The sequence below is a fragment of the Triturus cristatus genome, chromosome 3_2 (assembly GCF_964204655.1).
Source record: "Triturus cristatus chromosome 3_2, aTriCri1.1, whole genome shotgun sequence".
NCBI lineage: Eukaryota > Metazoa > Chordata > Amphibia > Caudata > Salamandridae > Triturus > Triturus cristatus.
The window spans coordinates 888957258-888980329 of record NC_140584.1 but is presented as its reverse complement, the minus strand read 5'-3'; the positions used below and the strand labels follow the sequence as shown (position 1 = coordinate 888980329).

The following is a 23072-nucleotide window of genomic DNA, read 5'->3' as shown; positions in this document are numbered from 1 at the left end:
TTTGCCTGGGGATACTGAGACACACACACACACATGTTGTGTCAGATGTGCAGTGTGAGGTTGCCTGTTTGTGTTTGTGCATCTGCATCAGTGCATTGTTATTGCTGTTGTGGGCCATTGTCTGGCTGCTGTTTCTGTGATTTTCCCTGCAGTCCCTGTGAGTCATATCACATCATTGTGCACATTCATCCTGGTTGTTAGGTGCCATTGCTGACATGGAATGGGAGTTTGTGAGCTGACACCTACGGTCTACACAGGTTGTTTTGATTGGTGTGTCTATTTTCGTGATGTGTGTATGCTTTGTGATGGTCACTTCTGCTCTTGTGTCATTGTACACTGTATGCATTGTCAGCCTCCATGTGTGGTGCTTCTCTGCACATGGCCGCGAGTATGTTTTGTTTTCACTGCACTGTTAGCCTCACCACATCTCTGTGGGTATGGGACACAGCCACTAGTTTGCCCCAGAAGTGTTTAATGTGTTGGAAGCAGGGATCATACATGCTGTTTGTTATTTGCAGCTTTGACTATGATGACACTTAGCTTTTGGTCACTGTGATGAGGGGGGTTTAGACCCCATCACCACAATGCTCAACATCTGCTGCAGTTTGGACCCCACACTTAACCTTTGTTCTACACAGGGGATGTTATTTTTACATTGACACAGTGCGATAGTGATGCTTGCCTTGTGTAGGCCACACTCATTTGTTGGTCACACATGTGCTGTTAGTTACATTGTATGTTCGAAGTCATAATCACTGTTGTGGGCATTTGTCACAGACTACACACTGTTGTCATGATGTTAGGGGGGATGTATTTTGCTGACATACATATTGTTGGAGTATGATGGATGTGTGGCGCATCACCCATCCTATGGGTGAGGGTGGCAGTAGTGCTGGGCAACATAAGCCTTAGGGGTGGGGGTGGCAGTAGTGCTGGGCAACATAAGCCCTAGGGGTGGGGGTGGCAGTAGTGCTGGGCAACAGGTCCCCTAGGGGTGGGGGTGACAGTAGTGATGGGCAACAGGTTCCCTATGAGTGGGGGTGGCAGGGGTGATGGACAACAGGTCCCCTATGAGTGGGGGTGACAGGGGTAATGGGCAACATAAGCCCTAGGGGTAGGGGTGGCAGTAGTAATGGGCAACAGTTTCCCTAGGGGTGGGAGTGGCAGTAGTGCTGGGCAACAGGTCCCCTGTGAGTGGGGGTGGCAGGGGTAATGGGCAACAGGACCCCTAGGGGTAGGGGTGGCAGTAGTGCTGGGCAACAGGTTCCCTATGAGTGTGGGTGGCAGGGGTGATGGGCACAGGTCCCCTAGGGGTGGGGGTGGCAGTAGTGCTTGGCAACAGGTTCCCTATGAGTGGGAGTGGCAGAAGTGATGGGCAACATAAGCCCTAGGGGTGGGGAGGGCAGTAGTGATGGGCAACAGGTCCCCTATGAGGGGGGGTGGCAGGGGTGATGGGCAACAGGTCCCCTAGGGGTGGGGGTGGCAGTAGTGCTGGGCAACAGGTCCCCTATGAGTGGGGGTGGCAGTAGTGATGGGCAACAGTTCCCTATGAGTGGGGGTGGAAGGGGTGATGGGCAACATAAGCCCTAGGGGTGGGGAGGGCAGTAGTGATGGGCAACAGGTCCCCTATGAGTGGGGGTGGCAGGGGTGATGGGCAACAGGTCCCCTAGGGGTGGGGGTGGCAGTAGTGCTGGGCAACAGGTCCCCTATGAGTGGGGGTGGCAGGGGTGATGGGCAACAGGTCCCCTAGGGGTGGGGGTGGCAGTAGTGCTGGGCAACAGGTCCCCTATGAGTGGGGGTGGTAGTGGTGTTGGCCATACAACACCTATGGTGGCCTGTCGTTAGTGGCCAGGATGTGGATCCCCTGTGTGTGACATTTTGCGGGTACGTGTCGTTTGTTTGTGTGGTAGGTGTCTGACTTACCGTCTGCACCGTCGGCGTTGATTCCTGATCCGGTCATAGATGTAGAGTACTGGTATGACCTGCGCGATGGGATTCATAATGTGTTTGTGTCGTATACGCTGCTTGTAGCTCCGTCCTGTACCTGTTGCAAGCTGGTCCGTCTCGTAGCCGTAGATTGAGTTGTGGCGCGAATCGTAGCTGATATGCTTGTTTTCCGGATGCTGTGACGTGCCGTACGTGGCGACCCGTCCAGCGCGTAGGAAGTACGCATTGTACTTGTCAGGGCGGAAACTGCTATGGATTCTGCTTCCGGGCGACTCGGTTCGGCGTTCAGGGTTACGGCTCGGACGGAGAATGAAGCTTGAATCACAGCCTACGTGTCAGTCGGGTTTTTGGCAGTTATGCGCATCGTACTTCATCTACAGGACGGACCGGCTACGGGTACGTGTCGGTCGCACGGTAAGGCTACGGACAGCTCTCGGAGAGCTGTCCGACCCGGATCGGAATCGACCCCTAATTGTTACACCCACAGGTGAAGCCTGGCATATCATCAAAACATACCTAAGATTATACAAAATTTGATACAATCCATTACACTATATTAGAAATCACTAAAAACTCCTTGCAAAAAAAAGTATATACATTGCACAAGAAATTAATTTATTACATAATTCAATTGATATTGGTACCAACATTCCTTCTTTTTGACATAAGAAAACAGGTCACTTATATACAACAGGATAAATCCGCATTGTAAAGCCTGGGTGACGAGTCGCCTGCTAGAAACCAGATATGTATCCAATTAGAGCACTATGGAGGACATGTACCAATCTAAATACATTCTCCCCAATGTGTCAAAGGCCACTGCATCAAATACTCCATGCAAATTAAATGCAGCATAACATCCCCAAAAGTGTATATAAAAGCATGAATTACACTGAAGGGAAGTGCAGTCGAATTCCTATAAGGATCTAATCCCTCAATTACACATGGGGAAAAATAACCCCAATGTGAAAAAGAGACACCATCATAACAGAAAACAAAGACACAAAGGAAATTGCAAAGAAAAACGACAAATAACTCATTTGCAGAAAATTATGAAAGTCATAATCAATGTTCAATCCATTCAGAGTCCTAGAATCTAAATTGAGAATATATTTTGTATCCAGTTGCCTTAGCATCTTCTCTATATTGCCCCCCAAACCAATTTGGGCACAGCATCAATTACAAAATACCTAATTTGGTTGTGGTTGCTAGAATGATTGTGTTCAAAATGCCTAGCAACTGGATTGCTCTGGTCATTATTGCTGATGGTTCTCAAATGTTGGAGCACCCTTTTATGGACGTGTAGTTTGGTGCTCCCCACATATTGCAACTTGTAATCACATTCTAACACATAAACTGCAAAATCAGTTCTGTAATTGTACACTCCTGATATGTATTGTGGTTTCTCACAGAAAGGAGTCATATAGTCACTTATGTTTTTCCTAAATTTGCAAGGTCTACATGAGTTGCATTTGTAAAACCCAGCCTTAGGCTTTAACCAGCTTCTAGTGTTCACCACCTCAGGGCTGGACTTCACCAATACATCCCTCATCGAGGGGGCTTTACGGAAAGTTAAGGAAGGTCTGTTTGGTAATTTGGACCCAAGAACTGGTTCCCCCTAAACTAGAGACCAATCTCTCTTACATATGTTTCGTAGGTCCTTCTCTTGTTTGCTGATTGTTATAATAAGTCTAGTAACGGATCTTTGGCCTTTTATCCCCGGTTAAACAATAGTTCTTCCCTACTCTTTTGATTGGATTTCTGTATTGCCTTATCCAAAACTGTTTGAGTATAGCCTTTCGCTAAAAATCCAGCAGACATTTCATATTGCATCTCCACAACCTCAGCCGGATGGCTACAATTCCTCCTCAGCCGTAGCATTTCTGCGTAGGGGATACTATTTGTAAGATGTTGGGGATGAAAGCTTCTCGCGTGTAAGACGGAATTGCCTGCAGTAGACTTCCTATGTAAACAGGTTTCAATCTTATTATCCCTAATGTAAACTCTTAAGCCCCAAAACTCGACCTTCTAGTTACTTATATGGGCCGCAAAATGAAGATTCACAGTATAGATTTATGACGGCTGGCCCAGCCGTGAAAGAGCCCCGCCGCATCTCAGCCGACCTGAGTGACGTCAACCGGCGTGCACTCATTGGGACAGTGGTTTTCCAATTGTGGAGAAGTTATTTTTGGCAACATGAGCAGCGGAGAGGTCCTCCAACCCACTTGGGATTCAACAACTTTATTATGTATGGAATACCAAGACAACTCACACAAGTAAAAATTCAGCGGCTCCACAAGTACCAGAAGGCCGTGCAGATGGCTTCGCCCACGAGGGCAGGTACTAGAAGGAGCATTCAGGTGCGCTTTCATGTTTGGGTCTCCAGTTATGCCTGTGACAAAGGGCGTGTAGCCAGAAACGCGTCGGCCAGAAAAGACTGGTGGTTCTTTGTTCCACATGCTAGCAAACCTCCAATAAACAGGAGAAAGTTATCCACTTGTGCGGGCTCTTTCTTTGGGGGCAACTCTGAGAGATGGATTTATGACGGCTGGCCAAGCCGTGAAAGAGCCCCGCCGCATCTCAGCGGACCTGAGTGACGCCAACCGGCGTGCACTCATTGGGACAGTGGTTTTCCAATTGTGGAGAAGGTATTTTTGGCAACATGAGCAGCGGAGAGATCCTCCAACCCACTTGGGATTCAACAACTTTATTATATATGGAATACCAAGACAACTCACACGAGTAAAAATTCAGCGACACCACAAGTACCAGACGGCCGTGCAGACGGCCACGCCCACGAGGGCATGTACTAGAAGGATCATTCAGGTGCGCTTTCATGTTTGGGACTCCAGTTATGCGTGTGACAAAGGGCGTGAAGCCCGAAATGTGTCGGCCAGAAAAGACTGGTGGGTCTTTTTTCCTCATGCTGGCAAACCTCCAATAAACAGGAGAAAGTTATCCACTTGTGCGGGCTCTTTCTTTGGGGGCAACTCTGAGAGATGGATTTATGACGGCTGGCCCAGCCGTGAAAGAGCCCCGCTGCATCTCAGCAGACCTGAGTGACGCCAACCGGTGTGCACTCATTGGGACAGTGGTTTTCCAATTGTGGAGAAGTTATTTTTGGCAACATGAGCAGCGGAGAGGTCCTCCAACCCGACTTGGGATTCAACAACTTTACTATGTATGGAATACCAAGACAACTTACACAAGTAAAAATTCAGCGGCACCACAAGTACCAGAAGGCCGTGCAGACGACCACGCCCACGAGGGTAGGTACTAGAAGGAGCATTCAGGTGCCCTTTCATGTTTGGGACTCCAGTTATGCCTGTGACAAAGGGCGTGTAGCCCGAAATGCCTCGTCCAGAAAAGACTGGTGGTTCTTTTTTCCTCATGCTGGCAAACGTCCAATAAACATAAGAAAGTTATCCACTTGTGCGGGCTCTTTCTTTGGGGGCAACTCTGAAAGATTGATTTATGACGGCTGGGCCAGTCGTGAAAGAGCCCCGCCGCATCTCAGTGGACCTGAGTGATGCCAACCGGCGTGCACTCACTGGGACAGTGGTTTTCCAATTGTGGAGAAGTTATTTTTGGCAACATGAGCAGCGGAGAGGTCCTCCAACCCACTTGGGATTCAACAACTTTATTATATATGTAATACCAAGACAACTCACACGAGTAAAAATTCAGCGGCACCACAAGTACCAGAAGGCCGTGCAGACGGCCACGCCCACGAGGGCAGGTACTAGAAGGAACATTCAGGTACGCTTTCATCTTTGGGACTCCAATTATGCCTGTGACAAAGGGCGTGTAGCCGGAAACGCGTCAGACAGAAAAGACTGGTGGTTCTTTGTTCCTCATACTGGCAAACAGGAGAAAGTTATCCACTTGTGCGGGCTCTTTCTTTGGGGGCAACTCTGAGAGATGGATGTATATATATATATGGCAACATGAATACAGTTATCAATTTGACTGACACTGCTTTAACTAAAGCAGAAACCCAACTTCTATCTCTGGGCCTTACTTACTGCATGGAAAGTAGCTTCAACTATAGTAAGACACGTGTAGACATCTACAAATTTATAAGAAAACTGAAGTTGATAAAATTCTTCGAGACCAAGCACTCTAACATTGATCTTACTACCGATATGCCTGACACTACTAATTCTTGCAGCAATCTTGTTGTCGCTGATATTGACAACATCAGAACCATGAGTGAATTGGAATCAGGACTTACATCTGTCACCACCACCCAGCTCCTGCGTGACAAAGGTCTCAGCACTGTAGCTAAAATAACCAGTCCTTTCAAGCCCCCTTCTACATTCACACCTATGATGCCAAAGGATGCGATTGACACCTTCAATGATGTCGTTGTTGAAGATTTGAGAGAATTACATCACAAAAGCAAACATAAAAGCTTTAATAACCGTAATAGACATTTATTAAGCCTCATCAAAAAACAGCGTGACAACAACCAAATTGTCGTGAACAAATCCGACAAAGGAGGGAATATTGTCCTATGGCCCAAACATCAGTACCTCGCTGAAGCACTAAGACATCTTAATGACAGTACATGCTACAAAGTAACTTCTCTATCAGAATACAACAAGAGTAGAGCCTCACTCAAAAAGAAACTCCTAAGCTACAAAATGGAGGGGCTCATTAGCAAAGATGAACTCTCTTTTCTCCATCATGAAACTCCTACTATGCCTGTTCTCTATTTTCTTCCAAAAGTTCACAAGGGCACCTTACCCATACCGGGGCGCCCCATTATTTCATCATGCAATAGCTTTTGTGAGAACATGTCTAGGTACGTAGATTTCTTTTGTGGAAATATGGATTTTTCTGATCAGATATGTCCCCTATCTTGGACCCCAACGGTTCCATGTATGAATCACAAGTACATGTATGTTCCCTCCAGTTCCAGTTATGAAGACGCAAATACATGTGCGTCCACCGTCAACCTGTTCTCTGTCAGATCCGCCATGAATAGGCTGGATATTCCATTCCTAAGTATGAAAGGCCACCGGCTCTATATGGTTCATTTATGCCATTTTACAGTCCAGGCAAGTAGGCCCTGATTCTGTCATCAAACTCTTTTTGCCTCCTGCCTCTGAAAGCTCCAGTCTGAGCCTGCATCTGTGACCATGAACTTTGTCTCATTCTCTGCGCGGCTCACGAAGCCTGACATCAGCCTGCTGCCTGCCAAAAACTGTACTTCACCTTCGAAATTATCTGCTCCGTTCCCTGCCCAATGCATTCCTGTCTAGTAGTTTAAGTAAACATTCTTCCAGCTACCGAGCAAAGGGCCCGGCTTCTCTGTCTTTATGCAAGTAATTCATAGCCCTGTTACTATGGAAGATTCCTGCCCTCGCATCTAGTGTAGACACTTAGACGCTTGTGCACGCACACACAGTCAGTATAGAATAGATTTTGTTCAAGAGTCCTCCCTTTGTGGATAACATAGTTCTTTAAACATAGGACGTTAGATATGATTTGGGATTAGGTTGACTTGACCCCCAGACTTCTTGTCTCCACATGTAGAGCTAAATGTCAAGTCCCCCTCACTCCCTAGTTGCACGTCAATCACACGTCATGCTGCTGCGCACGCATCTATGCCAAGTATAATCTTATAGATCCACCTATATATGACATCATAACCAATTATGTTCCTTTTTACACCTCATTACACCCATTTTCGGTTACGTATGTGAATCGTCATCTTCCTTATCAATTGTTACGCCTCCCGCATCTATTCCATTGTAATGTATGTTCTATAAAAGTCATTTCTTGTCAATAATGTATGTACTTCACTTCCTGAACCTTCGTGGTGACGGAACTTGGAGCAACCGATTATAATCGATCATTGGAATAAAGCCCATTCCGAACCTCTAATACCACGGATTCTGCCTCTTATTTACTGAGCTGTTTTATTATGTTTCCGCACCAAATTAAGTCCCGGTAATTCAATTATTTACCACAAGAATGGCGCCCGAACAGGGACACTTTCTCATCTCACGCGCCGGCGGTGAGTTGCAGGCCCGGTCTCCTGCCACAGCTGGACGGACAATAACGCGTACCAGCAGGATTTCCTGTATCTCCCTCCGGTCAAGCGGGGGCGACTGAGGCTGCGATCAACACCCAGACGAGGCGGTGAGAAGTGCGAAGTATCCCGACCAGAGCCTAGCTGAGAGAGCAAGATCCGAGGTATGCAGAGGCCCACCAGTTTCCGAAGTCCCAGGTTGAGTCCAGTCTCCGCAGTGTTCGAGTCGAGTCCAGTCCGGTTCAAGTTCAGTTCAGTTTCCGAGGCCTTCCGTTTCCGAGCTACCCGGTGAGTACCATTACTGGGGAGGCTTTCTGACGTGCACATAGTTTGTGCCGGTCAAGACGGGTTTGGGTACACAAATCCGGTCTGCACTGTTTCAGCAGTGTATCTGTACTGTTTAGCAGTATATCAAGTATATAGCAGTATATCAAGTATGTAATTCAGAATGAGTCAGTTAATGTCGAGTATTATGTTTAGTGATTTAAGTTTTCCTTAGATCGTCTTCATTATTGAATGTTCAGGTAAATGTTAAATGTTAAATGTTTTAAGTACGTTCTGCATATTGTGGTGTGAATGACTGTTCATTATCGTGTTTACTGTATTAAGTTTGTCCAAAATCAAGTATCAGATCAGTTCTCAATATGCCGCTCTTTTCGAAACTAAGACAGATCACAACAAGAAAGGGGGTACTCGAAGAAGCCGTTCCTATTCCTCCTAGGGACACTCCAGGGTACTTCATGTATCATAAACATGGCTTAGACGCTATATTATTTCTTGATTTATGGGTAGACTACACCAAGGAATTACCAGAGAGTCAGAGGTGGCCCGCAGCGGGGACCTGGGATGCAGAGTGCATCATGAAAGTCGAGGAAGAGTTATGGAAAAGGAAAGTCAGACAGTCACAGAAAGATGCCGTTGAGTTATGGCGTAAAGAATCTCATAGACGTACAGAAAAAGCACTCCGACAGGAAGAGAAGAATAAAGAGAGTTCAAATAAAGTTCGAGAAAATCTATTAATTGAAGAAGGTATCCGAGTGAAATCAGAACAAGTAGACAGACAAAGAAATGCCCTTATGAATGGTATGTATCCCCTTCTGGCCGAAGGATTACCTAAGGCTATTCCAGAGATACCAAAAGACTTGCCAACCCCATTGTTTCCAATAAAGGTACATCCTAAGGGGCATCCTAGAACCGCAGAAGATGTTTTTCTTTCCTCATATTTAGATGACGCAGCTCCCGAATATGCTAATTCCGCCACACATAGACCGCCTGCCAGGGAGGTTCAACGCCAAGATCCAGTACCCGTATCTCTACAGCAACAAGTCCTGACACAAGTTCCGGCAAGCACATCTGTTTCTGCATCCGTTCCTACAGCTACTTCTATAGCTGTGTCAACACCTATAGTTGCTGTATCGCGTTCAACGAATCCTTTCACGCCCGATACCCCAGACGGGGCTACGGGAGGTGCTACCAACATTTTTTCTACGCCACCCAGAATAAATAAACTTACTTTTCAAGAGTCAGCACATTCACGTACACCCAAACTCATAAACACCCGTACGCTTAAGGAACTTCTTGTAGATTGTAGATATGACCCTGTGCCCGGCAAAGAGGACGAAATGATCCTGGCATCATTGCGTATCAGGCGAGCCGCAGTGTATTTAGTGAAGTTACCAGGAATGACTGCGCATCTAGATAATATATACCATTTTGTTCAAACAGGGCGAGATTCTGAATGTATTAACAGAGCTATGGAATATCAGAAAGTGGAGATACAGGGGAAACTGTTACGTTTCCTCATAAATTGTGTGATCAGAAATCAAGACCGACCAGGGGTAGACCCGGAAGCAATGCAAATTCTTACCAGATGGAGTCAGAATATATCAGAAGGAAGACATGATAAGCAAAATTGTATAATAGCCATGTGCCGAAAGATCCGTAAAGAAATAGAACGCCTACACGAAGAAAGATTAGCGGTAGACCAGTTCGAACAAAGCGAGGAAGAAGGATCAGGACTGCCCACAGGACAGTCAGACACCATAGCCTATGTAGGTAGAGGAGGATCTTGTAATAGTAATAGATGTCTTATTGACCCGATGCGTCCGATATGTCCAGATAATAACAGGAGTTTCCCAACACCCATAGTCCATATAAGGTCTAACGAGCATTCGTTTCAAGCAGCTGACAAATTACTCCGAGAACGAAGGGGTTATCATTTTCTCGATTCTATGGATGAACAAGAATTAGCCAGGTCAGCTGTCCATTGGGTGGACAGTCCCGGAAAATACAGTGATGATACAGTAGCACGCACGTTTTTGAATCTCACCCCAGATGAACAGCGTTTAGCTGGGATTTATATGATTCAACAACTCCTTATACTATATCAGAGTCAACATTCGGACCCTGGTCTCTTACCTGATATATTGACTGAATTACTCACGAATAGATGGAGAGGTTCAGGTACTAAGTTAATTAAAGAAATACTAGAATCAAGAAAACAGTACATCCTTTTTGTATGTTCAGACCATGTTTCACTACCGATTAAGGAAAGAACCACGTATTACATGGACAGACAGAATCCTTTACGAGAAGTACACCCAATAAAGGGCGAGGATAATGAGTTTAAACGCGTATTTGTATATACGCCCATATCGAAAATAGAATTGTTAGAAATGAAGAAAGTGGTACCCAGTCATGACAAAGATCCAGCGGGTTTTCACCGAGAAATTAAAGACATGTTACTCATGGGAGAGTATACCTATCCCGACATTATGACTATATTAAAGGTATTGATGCCTGCTGGCATTTATGAGAAACTCAGGGAAAAAGAGTGGGAGGTAGGAGACCAAAAGATAGAATGGTCAGCATTAGAAGCAGAAGAAAAGGCCCGAACTGCAGGAGCAGGACTTGGGGATAAAACTAAAGCACTACCAGGTTTACTAGTACAGGTACTGCCACGTTTATTAACTACGAAAAAGGAAGATTGGGGTACAATTTCAGCCTGTAAACAGAAGCAAGATGAAGACACTAGTGATTACTATGCCCGATTTGAAAAATGTTTTGGTATAAATAGTGGCATAAAAGCAAGTAGCGAATCATACCCACATCTGTTTGTAACAAAATTAGTAGAAAATGCCCTGCCCCAAGTAAAGAATAGAGTATTAAAATTCGAGAGTACCTGGCAAGGTAACACTCCATCACAAATGTTACAAATGTTACAGTACCATCACAATAGAATTAGAGAGGAACAAGAACATGAACACAGACGCATGAAAGACACGAAAATGAAAATGCTAGTTTCTCAGACAGTTCCAGCTGAAGGACATAAAAAGGGTATGACACATTCCGGTGATTCAGCAGGACCTATAAAAGGGACATGCAATTATTGTAAAAAGCCAGGCCATTACGTACACGATTGTCCAGTTTTGAAACATAATATCGCCATAGGTAATACAAAAGAAAGACCACGGCCACTTAGACAGGATCAGAATGAACAAGGAGCCCCGCAGCACGCACAGTCCATGCCAGCTCCACCACAGTCTGTACAGTTTGTGCCAGCTGCACCAGCGCTGCCCGTTGCTGCCACACAAACCACGACACGACAACTGTACCAGACCGCACAGTATGACTATCCTGATTATCAACGATACGCATGAACCAGCCTAGAGAGGGAAGTTGACTTACCCCTTATCGAGATCCCTGTAGATCAAGAAGGACCTTATGTACATAGTGAATTATTAGGCCAAGACAGAAAATTTTTACTCGATACAGGGGCAAGTCGAACAACCATAAAACGTAGTGAAGTTCCAGGGGCACCCCTCTCAGGCTCTCAGAATATTTCCCTTGGTTTTTCAGGAAAACCTATTGTTAATGAAGTGTCACAACCTCTTCCACTTACGATAGGACCTTTGACCCGAACTACAGATTTATTGCTTACTAAATCATGTCCAGAAAATTTGTTAGGAATAAAGACACTGAAAGCTCTAGGAGCTATAATATGTTGTTCTCCGGAAGGAGTAAGATTGTTTTTACGTGATTTTAAAGGTCACTATGTATCTAGAGACATGGATCACCGACTGCAGACTTTACCTACACGTCTATGGGCACAAGGCCCTACTGACGTTGGTTGCATGAATATTACACCATATCGAGTCACACTAAAGGCAGGAGTGGTACTTCCACGAATGCGACAATACAAGTTACCACCAGATGCTGTAGTGGCTTTACTACAAATCATTGACGAGCTCATTGCCCAAGGAGTGGTTGTGGAAACAGACTCCAATGTATGTAATTCACCAATAATTCCGATTCTTAAACGAACAGATCCGAAAGCCCCGCCAGTATACCGATTGGTTATTGATCTGCGCGAATTAAACAAGTGCATTGTGCCACAATTTCCTGTGGTCCCAGATATCTCGTCATTATTGAAGGCCATTGATTCCGAAGCAACATTCTTTACTGTAATTGATCTCAAGAATGCCTTTTTCAGCGTCCCAATAGATCCGGAAAGCCAATATTTGTTCGGATTTAGTTTAAATGGACGTAGCTTTAAATTCTCATGCGCACCTCAAGGATTTACAGAAAGCCCCAGCATCTATAGCCAAGCACTGAAACGAGAACTTGACAGTATCCACATGCCAGTTAACACTGCCTTGCTTCAATATGTCGATGATCTGTTGATCACCGCTAGAAGCGAACCCGAATGTGAGAAAGCATCACTGACAGTTTTACAATTCCTAGCTGAAAAGGGACACAAGGTGTCCCCTTCTAAGCTGCAATTCTGTGTCCAGCGAGTCGTTTATCTTGGACACTCGCTGTCCAAGGAGGGAAGGCAGCTTACACCCGACCGCATTCAGTTAATAGCTAACATGCCAATACCCAAGACACAAAAGGAAGTACGGGCTTTCATAGGCCTCACTTCATACTGTAGACAGTGGATCCCTCAGTATGCATTCCTAGCAAAATCGCTCATTCAATTGACAACACAGGAGGCAGCCACATCGACTGTTCTCCCTTGGACTCAGGAACATACACAAGCTTTTGAAAGCCTAAAGAAAGCTTTATGTCAAGCACCTGTTTTAGCAACGCCATGTTACAGAAAACAGTTTACACTCTTTGTTACAGAACGCGAAGGTACTGCTTTGTCAGTACTCACACAGGAACAAGCAGGAGCACACAAACCATGTGCTTATTTTTCTAGTACATTAGATCCAGTAGCTCAGGCTTTGCCTGCGTGTCTGAAATCAGTGGCAGCGACAGCTTTAGCAATCAGACAAAGCGATGCCATAGTGTTAGGACATCCATTGACAGTTCAAGTACCACATGCAGTAGAGGTTCTTGTAAATAGAACGCAAACACAACACTTGACTATAGCGCGACTTACAGGGTACGAACTTACATTGTTCCAGCCACATATAGAAATCAGACGCTGTAACACATTGAATCCTGCCACACTTTTGCCAGTAATCGGAACAGACCCACTAGCCCATGACTGTATTGAAGTTATTACTATAACGACGAAACCCAGACAAGACTTAACCGATGTCCCATTGTCAGACCCAGACCTGACGTTGTATGTAGATGGTTCATGTATGAGAACAAGTACAGGAGAGTTAGTGGCTGCTTACGCAGTCACAACAGATACTGAAGTCATTGAAACAAATCGTATAAATACTTTGTCAGCTCAAGCCGCAGAGCTCATCGCTCTGACACAAGCCTGTATTCAAGCCACAAATAAAAAAGTCAACATATACACTGATTCACGTTATGCATTCGGAGTTGTACATGACTTCGGCGTGCTGTGGCGAGAGAGAGGTTATTTAACTTCCCACGGTGCCCACATTCAGCACGGATCCCTCATTCATGCCTTATTAGATGCGATACATCTACCGAATACAATATCAATTATGAAATGTAAAGCTCATACGAAAGTCACTGATATCATTTCTCAAGGCAATGATCTAGCCGACAGAACAGCTAAACAGACTGCTCAAACACAAACATCCGACATGACAAAGACAATAGTCCCGATGCCGACACATTGTATGACAGTTAAAGACCCTACTTTTGACGTAATTGACATCCAGACACATGCTACAACAGAGGAAATAAAGAAATGGACTGAATTAGGAGGGATCCAAACGGATCAAGGATGGATGATGAAGGAAAAATCTGTGTGGTTCCTTCCTGATTCAATGGTCCAAGTTATAATTAACACTATACATAGTCCAGCACATCTAGGAGAAAAAGCTATGCTGGATAGCATTCAACACATTTGGTTCAATAAACATTTACGAGCAGCAGCCAAACAAAAGGTCCGTACCTGTATGATCTGCTGCCAGTTCAACCCGGGAAAAAGCGTTCCCGTAGAACAGGGTGGATTTCATCCTCCTAATCACCCTTTTGAAGTCCTCCAGATGGATTATATCCAGATGGAACGATGTCGAGGATTCAAATATGTTCTTGTAGTTGTTTGTGCTCTTTCCCGGTGGACGGAGGCATACCCGGTTTCAGATTACACTGCCCCGACTACTGCCAAACAGTTGGTTCGAGAATTCTTCCCACGATACGGTTTACCACGTGTTGTTCACTCAGATAACGGCCAGCCGTTCTCATCCGAATTAATGAAACATGTTTCACTTTTGTTAGGTTATCAGTGGAAATTCCACTGTGTCCGACACCCTGAGGCAGCAGGTCTCGTAGAAAGACATAATCAGACCCTGAAAATCAGATTGTCCAAAATATGCAGGGAGAAAGGGGTCGACTGGGTAGTAGCACTACCAGTTGCACTCTTTTATACAAGAATGGTAGCACATTCTCGAACAGGGCTATCCCCGTATGAAGTGATCTTCGGCAGACCACCAAATATGTGGGGGACGCCTATGCCACGAAAAATAACTGATATTGACTGTAATATGCTGACAGATTACTTGGCTTCCTTGATGTCTGCACTACAATCTTGTCGTTCACAGGTAGCTGCAGCCTTTCCCGACAACACTGAGGTGAAACCCCTTGACGTAGTTCCAGGGGACCTCGTTCTTGTGAGGAATTTCGACCGAAAGACTCAGCTGGAGCCCAGGTGGAGGGCACCCAAATTGGTACTGCTCACCACAAGGACAGCCGTGAAGATCGAAGGCAGAAAAGGATGGGTGCATTCAAGTCATATCAAGAAATTTCATGGACTTCCTTCAGATGTAAATAGCCCACCTCGTGTGTCTTCACCCATTGACTCAAAACTACCTTTGGCTGAGGCCAACAGTCAGGAACTTTATAAAATAAAACTCAGGCCTAGACCGTCGGACGATTTGATTGTTTAAGTCCTCTCCAAGGTGAAGCGGTTGAATCTGTCTCCGACATGTATCCCTCAGACCTGAATCATGGAAAATCGCGAAAAATGTTGAAACGACAGGCGTACTGTAAATCACTGCGTAGCCATTGCATAATGACGTTATTAATTTTGTTTTTCTTGAGTCTTTTAATAATTACTGCAAGTATATTGTTGCACATATATTATCCTATTTCTAGACATGTTTACAATGTTACTGCTGAACATTCTTTTAGTGAATTACCTCCGCTTGAGTTGTCTTATAGATTTGCGCTGCGCAATAACACTTTTATTAGTATGTTACATCATTCCCATCAGGTTAGCAATGCTACAAATTGTTGGATATGTGGCCGACTCCCTCCCTATCAGAATTATAAAGGAATTTTACCTCTCTTTCCATACCCGTTCACACACAACGGCTCCTGTGGAGCATGGTTTAGTTTGATTAATTCCCTAGATTTGAATTCCGCAGTTTATCAAGACAACTGGGTATGGGGAAACCTGAACTTAGTTTTGCTTAAAGTCTGCTACCCCAACAAGGAGGGACTTCCCCAGAGAACAGGAACTGATCTAGAAAATGAAGTGTATGGATTAGGTAATTTCACGCTTAGTCTTATGATCCTAAATGTCGAATCCGAAGCTACTCCAGTTTTGCCCGCTATGTCAATATTTCCAGTAAAGGGTGAACTATGTGTAAGGAAAAATGGTTCCATACATATGGGCCATAGTAAATGCACCACTGTAGTAGAATTTAGTGATCAAGGCAAGTCTACATTTAGAGCGTCTCGCCATTCTTATTTCATATGTGGTCAGACGGCATATGTACGTTTGCCTCTAGATTGGGATGGTACCTGCTACATTGGATTCCTTTTGCCACCTGTTTTTCTAGCTCCCCCTGATTATCACAGAAACACTCATTTAGTAAATAATAGAGTAAGGAGAGATCTCCCAATAGTCGATTACACTGAAACAGCATGGGAAAAATACACAGATTTCAATAAAGGTCTCTTTCCCTATATAGGTACTGTTACTAATAGTAAGCTGATACGTAGATTAACTAGAACCCTTGAAGCAGTAGTGAATGAAACTATTTCCGCTTTAGGCAATTTAACAGAAGAGCAGTCTGCTATGCGGATTGTTGTGCTTCAAAATCGTCTTGTCCTTGACGTCATCCTGGCTGATAGGGGCGGAGCTTGTAGGGTCATCGGATCAAGCTGTTGCATTTTCATACCAGAAAATTTGCCATCTGTATATAAGGCCATAACTCGCCTTCATAAGATTGTAAGCCAGATACACCAGAACCCAGGCACCTGGACTTGGTCCGGTTGGTTTTGGAGTGTATTATCTACCTTTGGATGGAAGGTCCTATCTTTCCTAGGTATTGGCCTTCTCATACTATTCAGTTGCTGTCTATGTCTACAATGTGGACCAGCGATCTGTGGTCTGTGTGCCACATCGTGTATTCCACCACCAAGATTTCATTCGTCACGGAAGAAGAAAGAAGAACAAATGATGTTATATGAACAGATCAATGGATTGATGAAGATTGATATCTCTTAACGGGCAAGTAGGGGACAAGGAGGGAATGTGTAAATATGGATTTTTCTGATCAGATATGTCCCCTATCTTGGACCCCAACGGTTCCATGTATGAATCACAAGTACATGTATGTTCCCTCCAGTTCCAGTTATGAAGACGCAAATACATGTGCGTCCACCGTCAACCTGTTCTCTGTCAGATCCGCCATGAATAGGCTGGATATTCCATTCCTAAGTATGAAAGGCCACCGGCTCTATATGGTTCATTTATGCCATTTTACAGTCCAGGCAAGTAGGCCCTGATTCTGTCATCAAACTCTTTTTGCCTCCTGCCTCTGAAAGCTCCAGTCTGAGCCTGCATCTGTGACCATGAACTTTGTCTCATTCTCTGCGCGGCTCACGAAGCCTGACATCAGCCTGCTGCCTGCCAAAAACTGTACTTCACCTTCGAAATTATCTGCTCCGTTCCCTGCCCAATGCATTCCTGTCTAGTAGTTTAAGTAAACATTCTTCCAGCTACCGAGCAAAGGGCCCGGCTTCTCTGTCTTTATGCAAGTAATTCATAGCCCTGTTACTATGGAAGATTCCTGCCCTCGCATCTAGTGTAGACACTTAGACGCTTGTGCACGCACACACAGTCAGTATAGAATAGATTTTGTTCAAGAGTCCTCCCTTTGTGGATAACATAGTTCTTTAAACATAGGACGTTAGATATGATTTGGGATTAGGTTGACTTGACCCCCAGACTTCTTGTCTCCACATGTAGAGCTAAATGTCAAGTCCCCCTCACTCCCTAGTTGCACGTCAATCACACGTCATGCTGCTGCGCACGCATCTATGCCAAGTATAATCTTATAGATCCACCTATATATGACATCATAACCAATTATGTTCCTTTTTACACCTCATTACACCCATTTTCGGTTACGTATGTGAATCGTCATCTTCCTTATCAATTGTTACGCCTCCCGCATCTATTCCATTGTAATGTCTGTTCTATAAAAGTCATTTCTTGTCAATAATGTATGTACTTCACTTCCTGAACCTTCGTGGTGACGGAACTTGGAGCAACCGATTATAATCGATCATTGGAATAAAGCCCATTCCGAACCTCTAATACCACGGATTCTGCCTCTTATTTACTGAGCTGTTTTATTATGTTTCCGCACCAAATTAAGTCCCGGTAATTCAATTATTTACCACACTTTTTACAGGACCTTGTGATGGCTTTACCCTCATACCTGTGTGACACAAGTGACTTCCTTAACAAAATCATGGACATACAATGGTCTGATAAATTCCTTCTAATATCTATGGACATCACGTCCCTCTATACCAGTATTAATCATTGTGATGGATTAAAAGCATGCAAACATTTTTTGCAGGGACGCTCCATCTCACATCATCGTCACAATGCTTTATTGCTGTTCATGATTGATTGGTGCCTGAATAATAACTATTTTTTGTTTGACAGAACTGTGTACCAGCAAATGCGTGGTGTTTCGATGGGTGCCTGTTTCTCTCCCAGCTATTCGTGTTTACACGTAGGCTGGTGGGAGGAACAGGTACTTTTAGTTAACCACAAAGTAGCATGGGAGACCAACATAGTCAGTTGGCTCCGCTACATAGACGATATTTATGTTGTATGGAATGGTACCATTGAGAGTGCCCACAGTTTTGTCAAAGCTATCAACTGCAATACTATCAACTTGGAATTCAATGCCAACATCTGCGCCACCACTATTGATTTCCTTGACTTCACTGTGTATATAGATAAAGGGGCTATGCACTCTAAACTTCACCGCAAATCAACTGCAGGCAACTCCACACTCCATGCGACTAGCTATCACCCTAAACATCTTATAGCTAGCATACCTTATGGTGAGATGCTGCGCCTGAGGAGAATCTGTAGCACAGAATCTGACTTGAAGTTTCATCAGGATGAGACTCTCGCTCGTTTTGTAGCCAGGGGTTACAGCCCAGCCTCTATCCAGAAAGCTAGAACCAGGGCTAATGCTATCTCTAGGACTACACTTTTAGCTTCCAACACTGGAACTGATTCTGATAACACAGATACCATTACTGACAACGATGAAAAGGGTACTGTTGACACACGATTAATCATCACATACAGTAGAGAGGAACAAGCTATCCAAGCCATTGTGAATCGTCACTGGTGTATTGTACAAACTGATCCAGTTCTGGGCCCCATTATTGCTAAAAACCTACCATTACTTATCGATAGGCACTCTCTGTGAGAGATGCCCTGGTTAAGAGTAGTCCAGAAGTTATGTTTAAATCCAACTGGCTCTCTAACATGAAAGGTTTCTACAAGTGCAACTCTTGTAGAGCATGAAAATTTGGCATCAATACCACCGAAGTCATTGCCAAATTTTGCAACAAGCCCATTACTTTACAACATAAGTACACCTGCAGAACTGACTTCGCTGTCTACATCCTTCGGTGTAGCTGCAATCTTATGTACGTTGGAAGTACTAAACTCCAAGTTTATGTTAGGATTCTCCAACATCTAAGAGCGATTGTTAACAGTGATCCCAACTATCCAGTGGCGAGACACTTCAAAGAGATACATAAAAACAATCTCGATCACCTACAGTACTTTGTTATAGACAATGTTCCTAACCTTAGACGTGGTGGTAATCGAGAGAAGAAATTGCGACAGCTAGAAAGTCGCTATATCCTTAAACTAGATACCAAGGTTCCTTTTGGTTTAAATAGCAGTGAAGATCTGTATAATTATCTTTAATTTGACATGCTGGATATGAGCTCGCTCTCTCTTGTCTTATTTCTATTATAATACATATTCTGCTGCTGCTATCTTTTTCTACCTCAATACGTCTGACCTTTACTCGTTTCCATCATTTGAGTGGTTCTGCTCTGTGTACTAGTTATTTGCCTCATTTTTTAATCTTATGTATCCTATTCTTCTCCAAATGTTTGTTTGTGTGTCTTTTGTTTTACCCTCAATTCTTTCTTAACACTAGAGGCCTGATTTTGTCCTCCATTTTGGAGTTATGTTTTTTCCGCATTATGTGGACAGTACTGGAATCTACTTTGGTAGTTCTTCATGTTATCTGTAGAAATCCGGCTGGGTTTCATATAGTTGTTTATATCTCTGTGAATCCTACCATATGGTTGTCATATTCATTGATATGAGATATATTACATTTCATTTTTACACTTTGCATCACATTTACTTATTTATTTGTCACTATAAAATATGTTGCACTATTTTTTTCACTTATTTCATGCACTACTTTGTACGGTAAGGCATAAGGCGCTGTGACTTAAAACAATTTTTTTGTATTTTTATTACCTTATTATGACTCTCTTTGCTTGTTTTTTTCTTTTATAGCCCTTTTTCTTTGGTCCATATCAATCCATGCTACAACTGTATAGACTCATTATATCACGCAGTTTGTGTATATGTAATATCATTTTTTAGACTTTATCTATCAACGCTATGCTTAGCAATCCTTTCAATTGTACCAGGAGGTGGCTTCAATACTCTGTTTATTACTCTGTTTCGTCATTTGCCCTACCTTAGATGGTCACGTATTATGCGGACATTGGGGCTTAGCCATATGGTACTGGTGTTATCATTATTTTGTTTTGCTAACTGAGAGCTCACAGCATTATGCTTTGATTGATAGCTTTTTTCATTATTGCTTTTTTCATTATTGTCTTTCTACATCTTTATTTAATGAGTCTGTCTTCCTATATATTTAGGAACCTAACTCTTCTATTTCTTAGGGCATTGAAGCTATGCATCGCTGTTTTACTACTATTTGCAACTTGATTCAGCTGTTATTTAGCAAGTCACTGCCTTCTATTTTGTCTTAATTTCAAAGGAAAGCATTATTGTGTATTTACACGGCCATATATTTGTTTGTTTTACTGTTAAAATACTAGTATGTTTTCACTTTCTATTGGATTTTGCAACACGTTCTCACTTACCTGCCTATTTATGCTGCTACTTGCACGTAGTGCGTTCATGTGATCAAGGTCGCAGGTCAGCGACCGAAACGGACCGTCTCCGGCTTGTAAAATAAATTTGGATTTCAACTGCTGCTGTGGTCTGTGCCCGTGTGTTCCTCTGTGCTAAGCTGAATCATTACGGGACTTTCTCGCGCGGTTCCAGGCGCAGGAAAAAGAAGTCGCACACAGGTTTTCCGTAAAAGAGTAGGATATATATATATATATATATATATATATATATCTGTGAATCGTATCTTGCACACTCCTGTTGGGAAAAGACGATGCAAACCCGAAATTTGGTGCAATTCTATTTTACTAAGTGCCCTGCACCGCCGCCATAAAATATACATATTACCTAATACCTCTGAACATCTAAGGGCTTGGAGATCTCAACAAGAGCACTGGAAACCCTGGCATCATTTGGGTGCTATTTTTTCTGATCATGCAACTCTCACCTTTGTAGTATGGATGTGTGTAGGAGGCGTTCACTAGCTCTTCCAGGTTGCCCGTCTTCTCTGCAATATCCAGCAGGAGAGGAATAGTGTCATTCTTTCCATTCTTCAAGTTCAGCATGGCCTTCAGCAGACAGGTTTTCCCGGTCTCCGAATCTGAGGAAAAGGGGCCGAAGGGAAGATAGTTTTAACTCACTACACAGGTCAAAATGTGGCCATGTTAGGCCCATTGACATTATACATTATTTTCTCATACTGAAAAGGACCAAGAACCCCCTTGTTCGCTGTAGATAACAGGGAACTGTGAATTGTATGGTAATAATGGCACTGATGTAGTTGAGGGAGGGAATATGTGGGAAGGAGCAGGACAGCAAGGTCGCCCAGGCCCCTTTGCTACGACGCCGCCACTCTACACGCATTCAATCCCGGAAGACGTACCGACTGCGATAGATCATCGCGGAACACCACTCATGGGCCGTAGACCCTTCACCATCAACAAAGCCCCCACTACTGCCGAAACCCTGACATGCATCCTCCTCCATGTACGCTCCCTGCACCGACACGCCGTAGAGATCTGGGACCTGATCAACACCCTCTCACCCGACATCACCCTCTTCACTGAAACTTGGACTAACACCACCTCCGGCCCGAAATCGCCACCGCCATCCCCGACGGCTACAAGATCCAGAGAAAGGACTTCCCCCGCCGCCCAGGAGGAGGACTCTCCATCGCACACAAGACCCCCCTCCACTCTTCCAACACAGAACCAGATCCAGACCAGCCCCAGGACCACTATACGAGGTACCCTCATCTACAGACTGCCGGGACCTAGCACCCAGTTCACGACCACCATCGCCGAGCTCACCGCACCCCACGCTATCACCTCCACAGACTACATTCTACTCTGAGACCTCAACTTCCACCTCGACAACCGCAACGACCCGACTCCACCACTCTCCTCGATAACCTCAGACTGAAGCAGCTGGTCAACACGCCCACTCACAGAGCTGGACACACCCTCGACCCCATCTTCGCAGGAGAAACAAACATCCAATTCAGCCACACCACCCAGCCCAACTGGACGGCCCACCACTGCGTCCACTTCACCATCAAGACCACCACCACTCCCAAGCCCGCCCCGCGACCACCACGAAGGAACAGGAGCAAGGTTACAGAGGAACACCTCAACAGCACCCTCCTCCAAGACCCCCATCGCCACGACCGACACCAACTCCGCAGCATAAGAACTTCACCGCTGGAACTCCTGATGCGCCGACAAGCTCGCACCCCTCCGCCATCCCGCCAAACAATGCCCTCTGAAGGCAGCCTGGTACACCACAGAACTCCAAGAAGCCAGGCGCTCCTGCAGACACCTAGAGAAAACCTGGCGAAACCAGAAAACCACCGGAGCACAGAACAACCACAGGAGCACCCTGAAGGAATTCCACCGGCTCATAAGAGACACCAAACAGACGTTCATAAGAGACAAAGTTCAGACAAACGCGGCCAACGCCAAGGAACTGTTCAACATCATACAGCAGTTCACAAAACCCCCCAGCGAAGCCTCGGACGTCACACCCTCCCAGGAACTCTGCGACAGGCTCAGCTCCTACTTCCATCTGAAGATTCAGGCCCTCTACAACAACACCAGCGAACAGATGCTGGACACCACCCCGCACTCAAGCCAAGCATCACGACCTGGAATCCCGTCACCACCGAACACATCACCACGACCATGAAGAAAACCCACTCAGGGGCCCCGACGGACC

General features: G+C 44.7%; 1 protein-coding gene across 1 annotated transcript in view; it reads right to left on the bottom strand.

Annotated features, from left to right (window-relative positions):
* LOC146858394 (transient receptor potential cation channel subfamily V member 1-like) overlaps positions 1–23072 on the bottom strand; it is a 536776-nt gene that overhangs the window by 233409 nt on the left and 280295 nt on the right. Inside the window, 1 exon segment of the mRNA XM_085649314.1 lies at positions 21307–21459. Within this exon segment, the coding sequence (XP_085505440.1) occupies positions 21307–21459 (153 nt within the window).